Source organism: Bos taurus, chromosome 11 (genome assembly GCF_002263795.3).
Source record: "Bos taurus isolate L1 Dominette 01449 registration number 42190680 breed Hereford chromosome 11, ARS-UCD2.0, whole genome shotgun sequence".
Taxonomy (NCBI): Eukaryota; Metazoa; Chordata; class Mammalia; order Artiodactyla; family Bovidae; genus Bos; species Bos taurus.
The window spans coordinates 78,516,036-78,534,868 of NC_037338.1; the positions used below are offsets into that span (position 1 = coordinate 78,516,036).

Sequence of the window (18,833 nt, forward strand, 5' to 3'; positions counted from 1 at the left end):
TGTAGATCATGATAGCTTTTACTGACTCATCATCAGAAGGACAGTTTCTTCTGGTTGTTCATCCAAAATAGGAATAGCTTTGTAATCATCCATTCATAAACTCATCCTTTCCAGTTTTTTCCATAGCACATTTTTGCCAGAAAGCCCCAATTTGTATTATGTCACATGGCTTAAAAAGAGCAAAGCTAACCCATAGGAGGTTGACCTCATTTTCATTAGTATGTTGTTTTAAAACTATACTGCTGCTGCTACTGCTAAGTCGCTTCAGTCATGTCCGACTCTGTACGACCCCATAGATGGCAGCCCACCAGGCTCCCCTGTCCCTGGGATTCTCCAGGCAAGAACACTGGAGTGGGTTGCCATTTCCTTCTCCAATGCAGGAAGGTGAAAAGTAAAAGTGAGACACATACCTACCTATTTTTATATATAAAAATTAACAGGAATTCAGTGTGTGAGTGAGTATATGTACATAGACTTTTAAATAAGAAAAAGGCTCCTGCCTGAAATTCTTTAGGGAACCCAAAATTTAACTTTAAATCATTGAGTTAATGTGTTTTGGGGAAGTATTTCATAGCTTAGTATGGCAAAACTCTCTCCTTTCTTTTCTGACACAGTAATATTTAAAGAAAATATTAAAGAAAATTTGTGTAGTTAGATCCCAGGTAGTATGGTGAAGTGGAAAACATATCGGAGAGAAGATTAAGGAGACTTCCGTTTTCTCTCAGGTCTATCACTAGTGCTATATGACCTTGAGAAAGATTGACTCTTTGAAGGTAGTAATAAGAATAGTACTTGTATGAGTCACATATGTCTCTCAAATGCTCTGATCTGAGATGTTAGGGATAACTGGAGTGGAAACCAGCTGATTATGCTATGCTAAGTCGCTTCAGTCGTGTCCGACTCTGTGCGACCCCATAGACGGCAGCCCACCAGGCTCCGCCATCCCTGGGATCCTCCAGGCAAGAATACCAGAGTGGGTTGCCATTTCCTTCTCCAGGGCATGAAAGTGAAAGTGAAGTTGCTCAGTCGTGTCCGACTCCTAGCGACCCCATGGACTGCAGCCCACCAGGCTCCTCTGTCCATGGGATTTGCCCGGCAAGAGTACTGGAATGGGTTGCCATTGCCTTCTCCGAGCTGATTATAGTTATGTCTGTAAATTCCTATCTTAGCCATTCTGTCTTGAACTTTATCCACTCTAATGAATATCTACATTATATGGTCTGAATATCATGATAATATCTGAAGCTTTTATTTTTTTCATTATGGTTATTGTGGCCTAATAACTGGATATTTTTAGAATACTGATAAATTAGACTACTATTGGAAAGAAACGTCTTCTGTGGTAGTTAAGTGTAAAAATATGGGCTTTGTAATTAAGCAGTTATGGATTCAACTCCTAATGCTGCCTAACTAGCTATACATGTATGTAATATTATATGTAATCTTGGATAGTTTACTTAATCTCTGATTCTGTGTCCTTATGCAAAATATAACTATTAGGCAACTGTTTTATAAGTGTAGTTTCATGGTCCCCCTAGGATACTCAAACTAAAAAAGAAGGCAAACAGCTATAGACAAGATATTTGTAATGAATGTTATTATAATCATTTAAAATAATCAGCCAGTTAAATGTTACTGGACAGCATGTTATTCATGTTTGGTAATATTAAGATTCATACTTTTGGTCGTGAAGATATTTACTACTTATTTTGGCATATGCTCAATGCTGTTCTAAATAGTTTATTTGTGTTCTTGTATTCTAACCTCATAGAAACTCTAAAACAGTAGCTTTATTATTATCCTTACCTTTCAGATGAAGAAACTGAGGCTGAGTTAATTATCTGGCCCAGTACAATGTAATAATGTTTTAACAACAGATTGAAGTCTTGAGTGCCTTGACTGTTTACAGTACTGCTTCCCATTGGAAGTGATGACATCTAATAATATTTGCTGTGATATTAAGAGGTATTGAGAATGTAAAAGATTTGAGAGTAGTGTGATTTGAAAACATTAAGTATCGATATCTTTTATTAACAGAGAGGACTAAAGTCTGGAAAAGCACCATTCTGCAGTTCTAGAGGACTCCCTTGTGGCTTTTGTTTTCTACATGCCTAATTGTTAGCATCTGTACCTTGTATTAACTTCCATTGTAAATAGAGTCACCTTATATCCTGATTTGTTCAGACAGTCCAGATACATGTTTTCATGGCATAATTGTTATTAGTACTCTCTTTCTCAAACTGTCCCAGTTTGGATGTTATATGAACACTATAATGTAGACATAAAGCCCTGAAGTTCTCTTAATTTTTAGAATTATGTTAATTTTTTTGGTTTGGTGATTTTACCTGACAATTTGTATTAGAAAAATCTAACGTGTAAGTGTAACTCATAATAAAAATTCTAGCAAGAATTTTATTTATTACTTATTTTGAAGTAGTATAGTAGTTTACTAGAGTGTTGACTGATTTCTTTGGAGATGAAAAGGGCAAGGCATAAGTGCTTCTTTAAAGAAAGAACTAATGAAATGGTGGATAGTGGGGATTTGAATCTGTATGTCCACCTAATCATTTCTGAGTTGGAAGGACAGGGGAGTATTTTCTTGACAAGAAATACCAAGTTGTTTGACCTTGGTTTAGAGCTTTTGCAAATTAGGGAAGTAACATGAAGCAGTATTAGATAATGTATTTTACAGATCTTCAAGATCTCTTAGCCTTTTCTGTAATGTGCTTTCCCATTTCTGCTACAGTAAAAGAGTCTCCAGGGGCAAAACACTTTTTATTGCTATTCCAACCACTGTACCCCTTAATTTTTTACTTTTTTTTTTTTTTTAAAGCTGTTCTATTTATTGCCTTCCCCTATATTTAGTCCATTTTAACTTAATTCTTGGCTAGTAGTTTCTCTAACAGTATTTGAAATCAGTGTCTGCATTGTCACAGCTGTCTCTGGAATGGTGATAAAGGCCTTTGTTAGGAGAAGTGTTAATTTTATTAACTACTAAATTGTTTGTCCATGATAATTTATAAATGCTTGCAAAATGAAGAGATAGTCATAGCACAGTGCTTGGCAGAAAGTAGGCACACTGAATAAGTCCTTGGTGTAGACTCCCTCCAGGTTTTATAGTTTGAATGTCAAAGCAGTGATCTGTGAACTATTATAGCATTACATGGAATCTTATCCCAAAAGACTGGAATAGTCTCCTCAAAAAATTCTCACTTCTACTACCTCACAAGATCAGTTTGTTTCAGCCGCTTCTATTTCTAATAAATGCTTCTAATTAACTTATTATGACTTCATTTTTGATTACTTGTTATCCTTATTTTAATATTAAAACACTTATCTTTATGAAATATAGGATAAAAATCTTATTCTTATAGGAACCATTTTCTTCTGCCTAAAATGGCTTATTTATACAGTACTTTAAAGGGATTAACTTGGGTTTCACTGTGAATAATTGTTCAATAATTTAAGTATATCAAGAGCAGTGTTTTAGTATTATATTATCATCTTAACATTTTGTTTGAATATTTGCATGAAACTTTATAGTGAGATTTTTTTAAAAATCGAAACAACCAAAGTTGTATTTTACTGGAATCTTTATTAGTATAGATTATTGTTTAAAATGCCTATACTTTAGGGAATTCCCTGTTGGTCCAGTGTGTAGGGCTCTTCGCTGACCTCGGTAGGGTTCAACCCTTGGTCAGGGAACTAGTATCCCACAAGCCACGTAGTTGTGGCCAAAATAAATCAACAAAATCTCTTTTAAAATAATAATAGAAATAAAATGTCTGTACTTTAAATACAAATCATTTGCAGCTCAGGAAGATCCTAACATGGCAAAAGTTTTTTTCTTTTTTTTTAAATAGACAACTTAGTTTCCTTTAAAATTAACAGTATTTAGTTTAGCAAAAGATCCATAGATTAGGCATACGCCCAAATTGAATCCACCCTGCTCCCCACAAAAGCTGCTTATCCTGTTTTTGTGTTTGTTTTGGTCGGTAGTACTATCATTTACCTTGTTACTCACATTGTAAAGTTTTATTCTTTTTAATCAGCCTTTCATTTTTGTTAGTATCCTATTGACTCCCCTGAATGTCTCTGAAATCTATTTTATTTTCTCAGTTTTTTCTGTCAGTGCCCTGTTTCAGTTCTTGTCGTCTTGACTCTGTTGTAATTCTCCTGAATGATTTCCTTGCCTCTGGTCTAGAATATCCATTATTCTTAGAACTTTGAGGTTCCTCATAATCTGCCTAGATAGCTTTCACAGCATCAGCTCCCACATCTGTTCGTCCATCTCACACCCTGTTCTACAAACTATGCGTTTTCTCAAGTTGTGCCTTTGTTCATCACTTCTTATGTCCTCCCCACCTTCCATTCACACTTTAGATCCCTGACACACACACAGTCTTATCTCTCAAGACCCCATATAAGTTTCACTAAGTTCATTATAGTATGGGTGTTATATATTTGTGAGCTCTCTGAAGATAAGGTCACCATGCCCTTACAGAGGCAGATACAGGTAATTTAGTATTTTAAGTGTAGCAATAGAAGTATATACAAGCTTAATTATGAGGATCTAATAATTATGGGCTGAAAGGAATGAGTGTCTTACAGATGCTTACTTAAATGTCACATGCATTGTTTAGAAAACCAGTCTGTTCTTTTCAAACAAACATACCCTCAGTCTGGTTCTTCTGAGTGTCAGGAAAGGTAGACAGGAGAGACCTGGATGAATACTATAAAGTCTCATTAGGAATTGACCAAATGTACATTTTTATTAATCATCAAATGGTTATACCAACACAGTTTTATATCGTTCTGTGTGTTACAACATAGAATTGGACACAGGGCTTTGAGATTATCTCAAAAAGTATTTAAGGGTCTTCTTAATGTATCTCTTCCACCATCCTGCTTCCTGCTTTAGGATCAGTAGATTGTTACTATTGAGAACATAGGAAGAATTGTGAAGTTCACCTCAAATGAATTGTTAAGTAAGAAGAAGAATTGTCTGTCATTGAAGCTGTAGGATAGGAGATATTCCAAGGGCAGTACTTGGAAGTAAAGAGAAAACTTTAATCATTTGTATAAATATTTTTATTGTATTATCTGTTTTAAGAAATTTAGTAAGTCTTTTGAAAGAATTCATTAAAAATACCACATGACAGTAAAACCATTTGAAAAATGCAGAAGTATGAAGTTGACTTTTCAGGTATAGAGTTATTAGAACCAGTATCCAAGCATAAATGGGGAGTTATTATTAACTAGACAAATTAGGAAACAGGGCACTCTTGAATTTTCGTTAGCATTGAAAACTAACTTGTGCCTATTGATGGTAAGTTTGCTTTCTGCTGTGTTTTCGCTTTTTGTACTTAGGATGAAATTTAAATGTAATAATTTTTTCCCTTCCATATAGCTTTTGCCTACCAAAAAATTTTGGGAACCTGATGATTCAACAAAAGATGGACAAAAAGGCATATTTCTTGGGGATGATGAATGGAGAGAGACTGCATGGGGAACTTCTCGTAAGTTATTGGTGTATGTGTGAGAGTTCTGGATTTGTTGAATACTTGACTTTTTTTAAACCCTACTGCTCCCAAACGATACCTGGAGAAACTTTGTGGTATCTTTGAGGATTTCATGTGTCCTCATAATACACATTTTCATATGTAAAGTAAGCCATACCTAATGGTTCATTTATTGATTAGAAATGTTTGTCACAGTAAGATTTTATTAAGTTTTATTTGGGGTTAAACTCTGATTATAAAATTCTTAATTTCCATTTAAATATAGGACACAATTTAACCATAGGAATTTTTAAGCTTGAATTGTATCAATGGATAGTGATCTATTAACTGCAGCTCAGACTAGCTTTATTAAACATTAGCCACAACCATAAAGGAAATAAACCCCCATAGTAAGATAGAATTCCCAGACAGGGAGCAGCCTTTGAATGTTTTTGATATCCATAGGAAACAAAGACTGAGGTCCAAGAAATTCTTAAGGGAAAAGGAACTGGAATGTAAGGAGTGTAACTCATGCGGGTGACAGTATTTATTGGTAAATTACAGAGCATACTTATATTCTTAAAATACTACTGATTATATTTTTAAATGTTTCTCAGTAAAATTTGAGATGTACATGTGAAACTTTCAACATGTATTTAACAAGTAAGATTCCGCTTTATAACTAAAAGCAGCTTATTAAAACTACACAAGATGATCAAAGTAATATAAAATCAGGTTTCTGGAATTAACTTTCTATTTTGAGTATAAATTGCCAGGTACTTTTTTTCTCCTTAAATCATTAAGAAGATTTTTAAGTTCTTTACGGTTTTAAATTTTGTTCTTAAAGGTAATTGTTTAAAAGTTACGAAAAGCTGAAAATTTTTAGTACTATTTATAATCAAAATGGAAACAGATTGAAAACTTTGCTAAATACTAAATTAGACTAAAATACTGGGAATTTTATTTGCGTTCAACCAATATGTAATATAATGTGCCAGTTTTGGAGAATACAAAGATAAATGAGATATGTGATCCCTGCCCTTGGAATTTTTTTTTCCTGGATTTGTATTAACCTATATAGATTAAACTTATATAATTTAAGTTATTCAGTTATTTGGGCCAGGATACATTTTCTACACAAAAGGCACTTTGTTTGCTAAAACAACATGCTTGAAAATTTGGTTGAAAAGCATGTTTTAATTTTTGTTTTGAAAGGTAAATGGTTAATTGCTTTATTTATCAGAACCAAATATTTTTAAAAGCATTCCAAAGCAAAACATCTTGAGCACAACATGGTAATGAGAAATCCTTTCAAGATGAATGTTAGGGAGATATTTTTGGTATGTTGTATTTGGAAGACAACTGGTACCAACAGTAAAACATTTAAGCAACTGTTTATATACTCCTGATATATCTTTTTAGTGTCAAGTTTATAATTTTAGTTAATTCCTTGTATCACTCCCTCTCCCAACTTTTTTTGTTGTATGGATAAAATTTTGAAGATGAATGTAAGTTTTTACCAGGAGACATGAGAAAATTAGAAATGGATGGATGATTTTGTTTACTAAGTAAACATTTATTGAGTGCCAAGCATGTATAAATATGCAAATGACATTCCTTGTCCTAAAAGAATTGTCATTCTACAGTTCTTTCCATTACCACAGGAAATTTTATCATACACATACTTCCTTCTCAGCTGAACTGAATTATTTCATGTTCAATAAAAATGATTATTAACTTCATTGTGTTCTCCTGGCACTTTTAGGTCTTTGAGCATACTGGTTTCTCTAACCAGAGTGCTTTCCACCCCCATTTTCACCTATTTTTTGCTCTCTGTCCTTCATATCACTTCCTTTGGGATTCACTCTAAGACTGGGGATAAGTGATGAATACTCTTTCTCTTCCCCATAGTATCCTGGATTATTTTTATTGAAGTGCTTTTACTATGATTGCTTCCTGTTAAACCTATAATCTCTTAGAGTACAGGGACTGTTGTGTTCTTAGATCCCACATACATATCACAATGCTTAGCATATTGGTTCAAAGTTTTTTTCTGCAAATCTGGGTGAGTCTTGCCTCAAATGTTTTTATGTTTGTATTTGCTTTCAAATCTTAAGTATTGCCTTTTTATCACAAAATACGTAGAAAAGGTATTTGTACCAGATGGATAATTTTTTGTTAAAAATAAATGGTAAACTTTTAGACTAGAAGGATTTTTTTTAATTAAAAAAATATTTTTAATCTTTAAAAAAGGAATCTTTTAAAAAAACTGATTCTTAGTCTTTACACCAAGAATAGAAAATTCTGTGATATTACTGGCTTTTTTGAATGAACTTAGTCATCTATGTTTATAGCAGTACAGCCATGTATTCTGAATCTGTCCAGTACATGACTATGAGCCTGAGAAGTGCCTCCGTCAATTTAAGAGGAGTTATTTTTATTTCAAAGTAAACTTTATTTCTAAAGTTTAAGAGGAGTTATTTTTATTTCAAAAAAAACTTTATTTCTAAAGTTTTTTGGTTTGAGTTGTTCTGAATTGACAATAGAACTTATTAATAAGAGGCTTAAAGGCAGTGGAGACTTCAAATTGTTTCTATTGCCAGTGACTTCTGAATTTGATTATTCTTCAGATAGCCTTTTACCTGCTTTTTACCAAATGACTTTCTTAATCTGTATTCTCAAGAAATGTCCAAAGGGCATTGAGTCTAAACAGATTGAAGATGTTTTTATAAAGATTACAGTAACATTCAAAACAAAACAATATACTGATTTTTCCTTAGTATATTAATTCAGTATGCTGATTTTTCTTTAGTGTATTAATTGATATGAATACATTTGGTTAGCTTAAAAGTACAAATTTGTAATTGTTTTCTTTTTTCCAAACAGACCATTCAATGTCCCAGCCTATTATGGTACAGAGAAGATCTGGACAGGGTTTTCATGGAAACAGTGAAGTAAATGCAATATTGTCTCCGCGATCAGAAAGTGGAGGCCTTGGTGTGAGCATGGTAGAATATGTATTAAGTTCTTCTCCTGCTGATAAATTGGATTCTCGATTTAGGAAGGGAACTTTTGTAAGTATTTTGAATGAAGAAATGTTTTTAAGTTGCTAGATGGTTATTCGGTTGTCTTTAAGTCAGTTTCTTATTCTGGCCCTTCCTAGAATTAAAGGTAATTTTATAGCTATTGGTGCTCTTGTTTTCTTCTCTTGGCCCCTTCTTGAAATACATGAAATGGTAGAACCGCTGGGAATATTTATAATCTTAATCATGTTTCCAAAAAAATCATATTAATTTAAAAAGTTTGTAAGATTAAAATTGCTTATTCATGGTAGTACTTGATATGACAGTTAAAAAAACAAAATCATCTTTCATTAAGTAGAATTTTAATTTCACTTGTGGTGTTACTGCTTTTCTAGCACCGCTATAGTTAAGGTTGCCTTAGCCCTTCTGTTATAAATCACTGGTTTGTACTCAATTTTTTTGGCCTTTGATAAATTCGTTGACTACAAAATTAAAATAAGATTCAATGTTTTTATTGTTTACATGCACTATAGTGTAGTTTTAGGTCACCTTGTGGTGCCTTTTTTTGTGTTCTATTAAATATTCAGAATCAAACAGACTCTTTTTCCTCAGGGCACTAGAGATGCTGAAACAGATGGACCTGAGAAAGGAGATCAAAAAGGCAAGGCTTCTCCATTTGAGGAGGACCAAAACAGAGATCTTAAGCAAGGAGATGATGATGATTCTAAAATAAATGGCAGAGGTTTGCCAAATGGAATGGATGCCGATTGCAAAGATTTTAAGTAAGATTTTCACTTTCTCAAGAAGAAAATCATATTTCTTTAGGGATTATTGCTACTAGCTGATATGACTGATTTAGGTATTTTTCCAACTTTGGGTTTTTTAATTTCCCTTTGTACCTTGTATTAATCTGGAAGATTTAAAATTTTTTATAAGGAGTATTTAGTTAATGATTATGTGCCATTTTTTAAAAAGATAAGTCTTCAAAATTCTCTAAAACAGTGCATCCCATTAAGTAATGTTAGAAATTGCTATTACCTTTCTACTAATATGGTAGTCTAAATTTTAACTGTTTTCTCCCTGCTAAAGTTTAGTGAATTTAAGGTTTAATCTGTGATTTTTCTTGGCAAACTCTTCTTGAGTTTGCTCTTCAGCACCTTTCTGTAGAGTTTCCTCTTCCTTCTATCTCTGTATTGTATCCTATCCCCCTTTTCTGAGTTTGTGCTGATACTTAATCATATTCCTGAAATTAGGATGGGAAGAACATATCAGACTTCTAAAAATTAGTGTTACGTTCAGAATTTAAGTTCAGTTGTAGATTTTTTGTTGTCTTTTTATGGCAAGTATTTCTTTTGTTCTAGCCTTTGGACTTAGATTAGGCAGTGCACATTCATCTAAATATTAGGGAGTTGTTTCTTCATATACTGAAATATACTTCAGTAATCAGATGCTTTGGGGCCTATACCTGAAAATAGTTGTTTCTTTGCGATCTTACGAACCATGAAATATTAGTTAGTTGTTAATAAACATAAACATGTACCTACCTTTAATTATCAAAAAACAGAGTAACAATACTTCTTAAAAACAGTGCCATTTAAATCTGTTCTAAATGCAAAAAAGCATCCAAAACCAGTAAACCTCTTTTGACAAGAAATAAATTTAATGCTACTCAGTTTGTTTTAGAACCTTATTCTGATTTTGCTCTTCTGCTATTACCTAATCTGTGTTTCAAGGGCATGCATTTAAAACTGAGTTGATTATAAACCCTGCAGAACATACATTTATAATTGAAGTGTTAATACACCATTAACTATAGCAAGAAAATAGCACCACTCATAGCATAATGACTTTTTCTTTTGAATCCTCTTTTTTTTTTTTTTTGCTGTATTAGAGTTGTTTTGTATGAAAGACTATATTTCTTAAAAAAAAAAAAAGAAAGACTATATTTCTCCATATTAATATGAACTTTACATTCAATAGCATTCTAATTCTGTTAAGTTTGTAGTAGGTTTTTTAAATTGCTTATAAAGTATTTCTGATGCAATATTGTCTTCAACAGTATAAAAATATTTCAAAGTAATAGCTGTGGTCATATGGTCACTATGGTAGCACATCATTATTACATTAACTGATACATCATCTCTTGGAATAGAACTGAAAGGTATGAAAGAAATATAGCAGGCTTTCGTTTTTTGTTGTTACTGTTGTATAATTGCTTTACAATGTTGTGTTTCTGCTGTACAGTGAAGTGATCAGTTATACACACACACACACACACACACACACACACACACACACGCGCGCGCGCGCGCGCGCGCGCACACACGTACCTTCTCTCTTGGACCTTCCTCCCACCTCTTTCTTTTTTTCAATGGACTGACTTAAGATCCTTTCAGTTTTTTTTTTTTCTTTCCATATATTCTGAATGAAAAGCCTTTGGATTATGCACATGAAAATTTTAATTGTGGATAAAGGGGAAAGGAGTTTGAAATTTCTTCTGATGTTGCAAGGACAGTGGTTAATTTTGAAATAAAATGTAAGTCCACAAACCTAAAGTATCTGGAAAACAATTCTTGTAATTAGTCAGTTGCTTTGTGAAATGTTCTGTACGTGTTAGCAGATTTATTCCATTGTAAAGTACCTAAAGGTGGGGCAGTTACATATGGATAACCGTTGACATTTAAAGACCGGTTATAATAGTTACTACCATTTATTTAACGTACTTATATTTGAATATACTATGAAATGATAGTTCTTCAGAATGAATTTACTTCTTGTGAAGGAAAAGATCTTATATAAATTATTTCCACAGAAGGAAGGAGACTGTTAATAAGGATCAATTATGTCCAGAAATAAAGTGAAAATAGTTTAGACTGTAAAGGATGATGATAAAAAGAGAAGAGTCGGTGCTTAAAATTTAGTGTTAATAAATTTCTTCAGAAAATTAAGACTAATCGGTAGAGAAAGTTGCTCTTTTGTATATAGAATTATACTTTTCATTGATGTACATGCTTAACTTTTGATAAATATTCATTTTTATTTATTTTGATTTAAACTGAAACAATTTGGTATGATAAAGATTGTTTTTGGAGAGCTCATAGAGGGTTTTTACAAACAGTCTTTTTGTTTTTGTTATTATAGGACTACAGTGTCACCTCCTCTGTCTCAAGGAAACTGAGACCTGGGTGTTGAAATGATTTACTCAGAATAATGTTTTAGAGTCAGGAGTCAGCTTTCTGTCTTGGTTCACTGCCCTTTTCTTTTGTATTCTGTATTATACAGCCTTCAGTTCTGAAGGCCATATGATGCTTTCTGGCCAGTTTCCCACCCTGCCCCGCCCCCCCGAAGTATTAGGCAAGATGTTAGGACAGCTATGCTAGTAGACAGGATGGGAGTATGGTGGGTAGATTTTGGTTTCAAGTCTTCTCATATTTGTTGCATGGTAGTCTGCTGTTCATACCCACTGCTCATTTTGTTTGTGATTTGAAACAAAAGTTTTGAGTACTCTAAGCCTAAATCGTGATATTGGACAATTTCCTTATCTGTAAAATTGAATTACATCTTTATGCTATTAAAATTGGGGACAGTTGTCACTAATAATTGAACAATGAAACCATGTCAGCTTTTAAGTGTAAGCTGGATTAAACAGGAAAAAAAAAGCGATAAAGAGCAATGTTTAGTGACCTAGGGTCCCTAATTTGCCTTTTGTGTTTTACCACCATTTGTTTTCCGTGATTTTCCTACTTTCTGATTTCACCTTTTGACATACTTGTTACTTTTACTCATTTCTGTTTTCTTTTACATAGTCGTACTCCTGGAAGTCGTCAAGCCTCTCCAACTGAAGTAGTTGAGCGCCTGGGCCCCAATACTAATCCCCCAGAAGGACTGGGGCCTCTTCCTAATCCTACATCTAATAAACCACTTGTTGAAGAATTTTCAAATCCTGAAACTCAGAATCTGGATGCCATGGAACAAGTTGGTCTGGATTCCTTACAGTTTGACTATCCTGGTAATCAGGTACCAATGGACTCTTCAGGAGCTACTGTAGGCCTTTTTGACTACAATTCCCAGCAGCAGGTAAAGAATACTCCTCCTTTAGCAATGTTCCTCTTAGCTAGTAGTAGTATAGCCTGAAGTGCTGTGAGATGTTGACATAAATAATAGGGATATTTTTAAACACTTTAATGTTTTATTGAATAAAATGTCCTTATAGTTAAGAAAGTGATTAAAATATGTATTTGTAATATTCCGTTCTTAGCTTTCTAAACAAAAATGAAATGCTATGAGACTAATCTCTGTATTCAATATTTTTCTTAATAGCTTTTTCAGAGGACTAATGCACTAACAGTTCAGCAGTTAACTGCAGCTCAGCAGCAGCAGTATGCATTAGCCACAGCTCAGCAGCCACATATAGGTGAGTCTTTATAAGTTACCATTTTAATTACAGTGTTAGAAAATCTTGTATTAAAGTGTTTAGATCTTATTTAATGGTGTTATTTCATTACTTCCTGAAACATCTCATTGAGATAAAACAGTAGTAGATTACATGGCAAGAGTAAAGATTAGGAAAGAACAGTTTGGCTTTTACTTGTATTCTTGGTGAAATAAAAATCTGTAACTTGATGAAAGCTGTCAGCACATAAGTTTTTTTTCTTAGTGTGAAATGGAGAGCATTAAACACTTTGAAATTCAAGCATCCTTTTGGGTGTTCATATCAAGTCAGAGTGTTTGTTTTTAAAATGGGCTGGAAGTAAGAATCCCGAGAAAAATTTTTTTAATTTTTTCTTCCTTACTTCATTAGGCTATTTAGTCTTTGAGCTTTATAGTAAAGACTATAATGTGAAATACTATGATTGCGTATGTCTTACTGGTAGACTTTAGGCATTATTAGTACCTGTTTTTCTGTTGAGGTTGTTGGCTTTTTTTTTTTTTAAACTTATTTTGAAATAATTACTGATTCACATGAGGTGGCAAGGAGAGTACACAGATTCCCCATCTAGTTTTCCCTAAACGACTACATGTTAACATAATTATAGTATAGTAACACAGCCGTTGGTAAATGTGTGTGTATAGATGTGTGTCGTTTTATCATGTGTATAGATTCGTGGGAACCATTCTTAACACCTAATTTTGGCTGACCTTGATTTATTTCCACTCTCAACATCAGGATGTTTGGAGACCAGGGATGAGATATGCTAAGTTAGTTCTATTCCCTTAACTTTGTACTGTTTTGGGTCAATCCAAGAAGTCTTTCCAGGTCCAAAATTTTATTTTCAGTTTTAATCATAGGTGACCACGTATTTCTAGATGACTTCTAATAGCAGCATGCGCTCTGGACCTGTGTTTTTATACTTTTCCCCAGCCATCTTTATCCCTGTATATAGTGCTTCTTCACTCATTGTTAGAAACATTGATTCCTGTCTACTCGTGGGCCATTACAACACTTTTTATTTCTTGACACTTTATCATATGATTTATATGTTGTAGGCTGGGATACCCATTATTGCTCTTCCTTTTGGTAGTTTAAAATTTTCAGCTCTTGCCTTTTCTTTCATATGAGCTTTAAAATCCTCTTATTTACTCCCATATGCATGTGTGCTTAGTGTTCGACTCTTTGTGATCCCATGGACTGTAGCCCACCAGACTCCTCTGTCCATGTAATTCTCCAGGCGAGAATACTGGAGTGGGTTGCCATTTCCTCCTCCAGGGTATCATCCTGACCCAGGGATCAAACGTATGTCTCCTACATTGGCAGGTGGATTTTTTTACCACTGAACCATCTGGGAAGCCCCTGTTTACTTTCAGACCAGGTTAAAATCTTTAATTAACTTATGAAAATTAACATCTTTATGACAGTAAGTATTCTTCCAGAAGCTAGTGTGTCTTTAATGTTGTTGAAGTTTGCTTTTGTGGTGTTTATGAGTGCTTTAAAGTTTCTCTCATATAAGTTTGCATATTTTTCAGTAGGTTTGTTCTTTGGTATTTTATCTTTTGCTATCATTGTAAATGTCTTCCTGTGTTTCATTGTATCTTTAAACTGGTATCTGTGAAAACTCTTGATTCAGTTCAGTTCAGTTCAGTTCAGTCGCTCAGTCATGTCCCACTCTTTGCGACCCCATGAATTGCAGCACGCCAGGCCTCCCTGTCCATCACCAACTCCCAGAGTTCACCGAAACTCATGTCCATCAAGTCAGTGATGACATCCAGCCATCGCATCCTCTGTCGTCCCCTTCTGCTCCTGCTTCCAATCCCTCCCAGCATCAGAGTCTTTTCCAATGAGTCAGCTCTTCGCATGAGGTGGCCAAAATATTGGAGTTTCAGCTTTAGCTTCATTTCTTCCAAAGAACCCCAGGACTGATCTCCTTTAGAATGGACTGGTTGGATCTCCTTGCAGTCCAAGGGACTCTCAAGAGTCTTCTCCAACAACACAGTTCAAAAGCATCAATTCTTTGGTGCTCAGCTTCCTTCACAGTCTAACTCTCACATCCATACATGACCACTGGAAAAACCATAGCCTTGACTAGACGGACCTTTGTTGGCAAAGTAATGTCTCTGTTTTTGAATATGCTATCTAGGTTGGTCATAACTTTCCTTCCAAGGAGTAAGCATCTCTTAATTTCATGGCTGCAATCACCATCTGCAGTGACTTTGGAGCCCCCAAAAATAAAGTCTGACACTGTTTGCACTGTTTCCCCATCTATTTGCTATGAAGTGATGGGACCAGATGCCATGATCTTCGTTTTCTGAATGTTGAGCTTTAAGCCAACTTTTTCACTCTCCTCTTTCACTTTCATCAAGAGGCTTTTTAGTTCCTATTTACTTTCTGCCATAAGGGTGGTGTCATCTGCATATCTGAGGTTATTGATATTTCTCCTGGTAATCTTGATTCCAGCTTGTGCTTCTTCCAGCCCGGCATTTCTCATGATGTACTCTGCATATAAGTTAAATAAGCAGGGTGACAATATACAGCCTTGACGAACTCCTTTACCTATTTGGAACCAGTCTGTTGTTCCATGTCCAGTTCTAACTGTTGCTTCCTGACCTGCATACAAATTTCTCAAGAGACAGATCAGGTGGTCTGGTATTCCCATCTCTTTCAGAATTTTCCACAGTTTATTGTGATCCACACAAAGGCTTTGGCATAGTCAGTAAAGCAGAAATAGATGTTTTTCTGGAACTCTTGCTTTTTCCATGATCCAGCAGATGTTGGCAATTTGATCTCTGGTTCTTCTGCCTTTTCTAAAACCAGCTTGAACATCAGGAAGTTCACGGTTCACATATTGCTGAAGCCTGGCTTGGAGAATTTTGAGCATTACTTTACTAGCGTGTGAGATGAGTGCAATTGTGCGGTAGTTTAAGCATTCTTTGGCATTGCCTTTCTTTGGGATTGGAATGAAAACTGACCTTTTCCAGTCCCGTGGCCACTGCTGAGTTTTCCAAATTTGCTGGCATATTGAGTGCAGCACTTTCACAGCATCATCTTTCAGGATTTGAAATAGCTCAACTGGAATTCCATCACCTCCACCAGTAACGCTGAAGAAGCTGAAGTTGAACGGTTCTATGAAGACCTACAAGACCTTTTAGAACTAACACCCAAAAAAGATGTCCTTTTCATTATAGGGCACTGGAATGCAGAAGTAGGAAGTCAAGAAACACCTGGGGTAACAGGCAAATTTGGCCTTGGAATACGGAATGAAGCAGGAAAAAAGCTAATAGAGTTTTGCCAAGAGAACACACTGGTCATAGCAAACACCCTCTTCCAACAACACAAGAGAAGACTCTACACATGGACATCACCAGATGGTCAACACCAAAATCAGACTGATTATATTCTTTGCAGCCAAAGATGGAGAAGCTCTATCCAGTCAGCAAAAACAAGACCAGGAGCTGACTGTGGCTCAGATCATGAACTCCTTATTGCCAAATTCAGACTTAAATTGAAGAAAGTAGGGAAAACCACTAGACCATTCAGGTATGACCTAAATCAAATTCCTAATGATTATACAGTGGAAGTGAGAAATAGATTTAAGGAACTAGATCCTATAGATAGAATGCCTGAGGAACTATGGACGGGGGTTCGTGACATTGTACAGGAGAACAGGGATCAAGACCATCCGCATGGAAAAGAAATGCAAAAAAGCAAAATGGCTGTCTGGGGAGGCCTTACTAATAGCTATGAAAAGAAGAGAAGCGAAAAGCAAAGGAGAAAAGGAAAGACATAAGTATCTGAATGCAGAGTTCCAAAGAATAGCAAGAAGAGATAAGAAAGCCTTCCTCAGTGATCAATGCAAAGAAATAGAGGAAAACAACAGAATGGGAAAGACTAGAGATCTCTTCAAGAAAATTAGAGATACCAAGGGAACATTTCATGCAAAGATGGGCTCGATAAAGGACAGAAATGGTATGGCCCTAACAGAAGAAGAAGATATTAAGAAGAGGTGGCAAGAATACATAGAAGAACTGTACAAAAAAGATCTTCACGACCCAGATAATCACGATGGTGTGATCACTCACCTAGAGCCAGACATCCTGGAATGGGAAGTCAGGCGAGCCTTACAAGGCATCACTATGAACAAAGCTCTTGATTAATGTTTGTTAAATTTTATTAATGCTGTTTTCTAATAATTGAGTCATTCCTGTGCTCTTAAAATTTAAAATAATTGTATATATATTGAGCTCTTTTAATTTGCTAATGTTTTATTTAGGATTTTTATCAACATATAAATGAATTTAGCCTGTGTGTGTGTGTATGCATTTTTTTGTTAGATTTTGATATCAGTATACTTACTTTCTAAAAATAGTTTAAAAGTGTTTATTTTTTTTAATGCCTTGGAGTATTTTCAATTACATTTGACCTTATAAAAGATTTGGCATAAGTTAGAACTTCTTTGTGAAACCAGGGAAAGTATGCAAATAAATCTGAAAACTTGAATAGAATGGAAATTTCTAAGAAAGCTTAACTTACCAAAATGGATCCCATCTTTGTTCCATTGTTAAATAGAGATGAGTTGATCATTAGTCCTTTTATCCAGATTTGCTGAGTCATCTCTTAGCTGGCTGATAGTTATTTAGGTTCAGTTCAGTTCAGTTGCTCAGTCGTGTCGACTCTTTTCATCCCCATGGACTGCAGCACCCAGGTCTCCCTATCCATCACCAACTCCTGGAGTTTACTCAGATTCATGTCCATTGAGTCGGTAATGCTATCCAACCGTCTCATCCTCTGTCATTTCTCCTCCTGCCTTCAGTCTTTCCCAGCATCAGTGTCTTGTTCTAGTGAGTCAGTTCTTCGCATCAGGTGGCCAAAGTATTGGAACTTGAGCTTCAGCATCAGTCCTTCCAATGATTATTCGGGACTGATTTCCTTTAGGATTGGCTGGTTTGATCTCCCTGCAGTCCAAGGGACTCTCAAGAGTCTTCTCCAACTCCACAGTTCAAAAGCATCAATTCTTCTGCACTCAGCTTTCTCTGTAGTCCATTCTGTCATTTTGAGATTGCATCCAAGTACTGCATTTCAGACTCTTGTTGTTGACTATGATGACTGCTCCATTTCTTCCAAGGGATTCTGGCCCACAGTAGTAGATATAATGGTCATCTGAGTTAAATTCACCCATTCCAGTCCATTTTAGTTCACTGATTCCTAAATTGTCTATGTTCACTCTTGCCATCTCCTGTTTGACCACTTCCAATTTACCTTGATTCAATGGACCTAACATTCTAGGTTCCTATGCAGTATCCTTTACAGCATCGGACTTTACTTCCATCACCAGTCACATCCACAACTAGGTATTGTTTTTGCTTTGGCTCCGTCTCTTCATTGTTTCTGTAGTTATTTCGCCACTGGATCTCCACTAGCATATTGGGCACCTACTGACCTGGGGAGTTCATCTTTCATTGTCCTCTTTTTGCCTTTTCATACTGTTCATGGGGTTCTCAAGGCAAGAATACTGAAGTGGTTTGTCATTCCCTTCTCCAGTGGACCATGTTTTGTCAGAACTCTCTACCATGACATTATACCAATAGAAATATGTGCTCCATAGAATTTAAAATTCTATAGTAGCCACATTTTGAAAAGTAAAAAGAGGTATGTGCAATTAGTTTGAATAATATTTTATTTATCCCATTATATTGAAAATATCTCAAATGTAGTCAATATAAAACTTAGTAATAAATTCTTTTTTTTATATAGTGTTTGAAATTAGGTGTGCATATTCCCACTTGTAGCAAATCTCAGTTTAGACTAGTCTCATTGTAAATGTTCAGTAGCTATATATGGTAGTAACTACCATAGCAGATGGTGCATGTTCTAGAA

General features: G+C 35.0%; 1 protein-coding gene across 17 annotated transcripts in view; it reads left to right on the forward strand.

The window, feature by feature from the left end:
- PUM2 (pumilio RNA binding family member 2) overlaps positions 1-18,833 on the forward strand; it is a 117,631-nt gene that overhangs the window by 29,289 nt on the left and 69,509 nt on the right. For 16 of the 17 annotated variants that reach the window (XM_005213096.5, XM_024999524.2, XM_005213092.5 and 13 more), the window contains 5 exons: positions 5,411-5,519; positions 8,388-8,575; positions 9,137-9,306; positions 12,331-12,601; positions 12,845-12,938. In XM_005213096.5, the coding sequence (XP_005213153.1) occupies positions 5,411-5,519; positions 8,388-8,575; positions 9,137-9,306; positions 12,331-12,601; positions 12,845-12,938 (832 nt within the window). Of the gene's footprint in view, positions 1-5,410; positions 5,520-8,387; positions 8,576-9,136; positions 9,307-12,330; positions 12,602-12,844; positions 12,939-18,833 lie in introns of those variants that run through there. The other variant, XM_010810300.3, reaches the window with a different exon arrangement.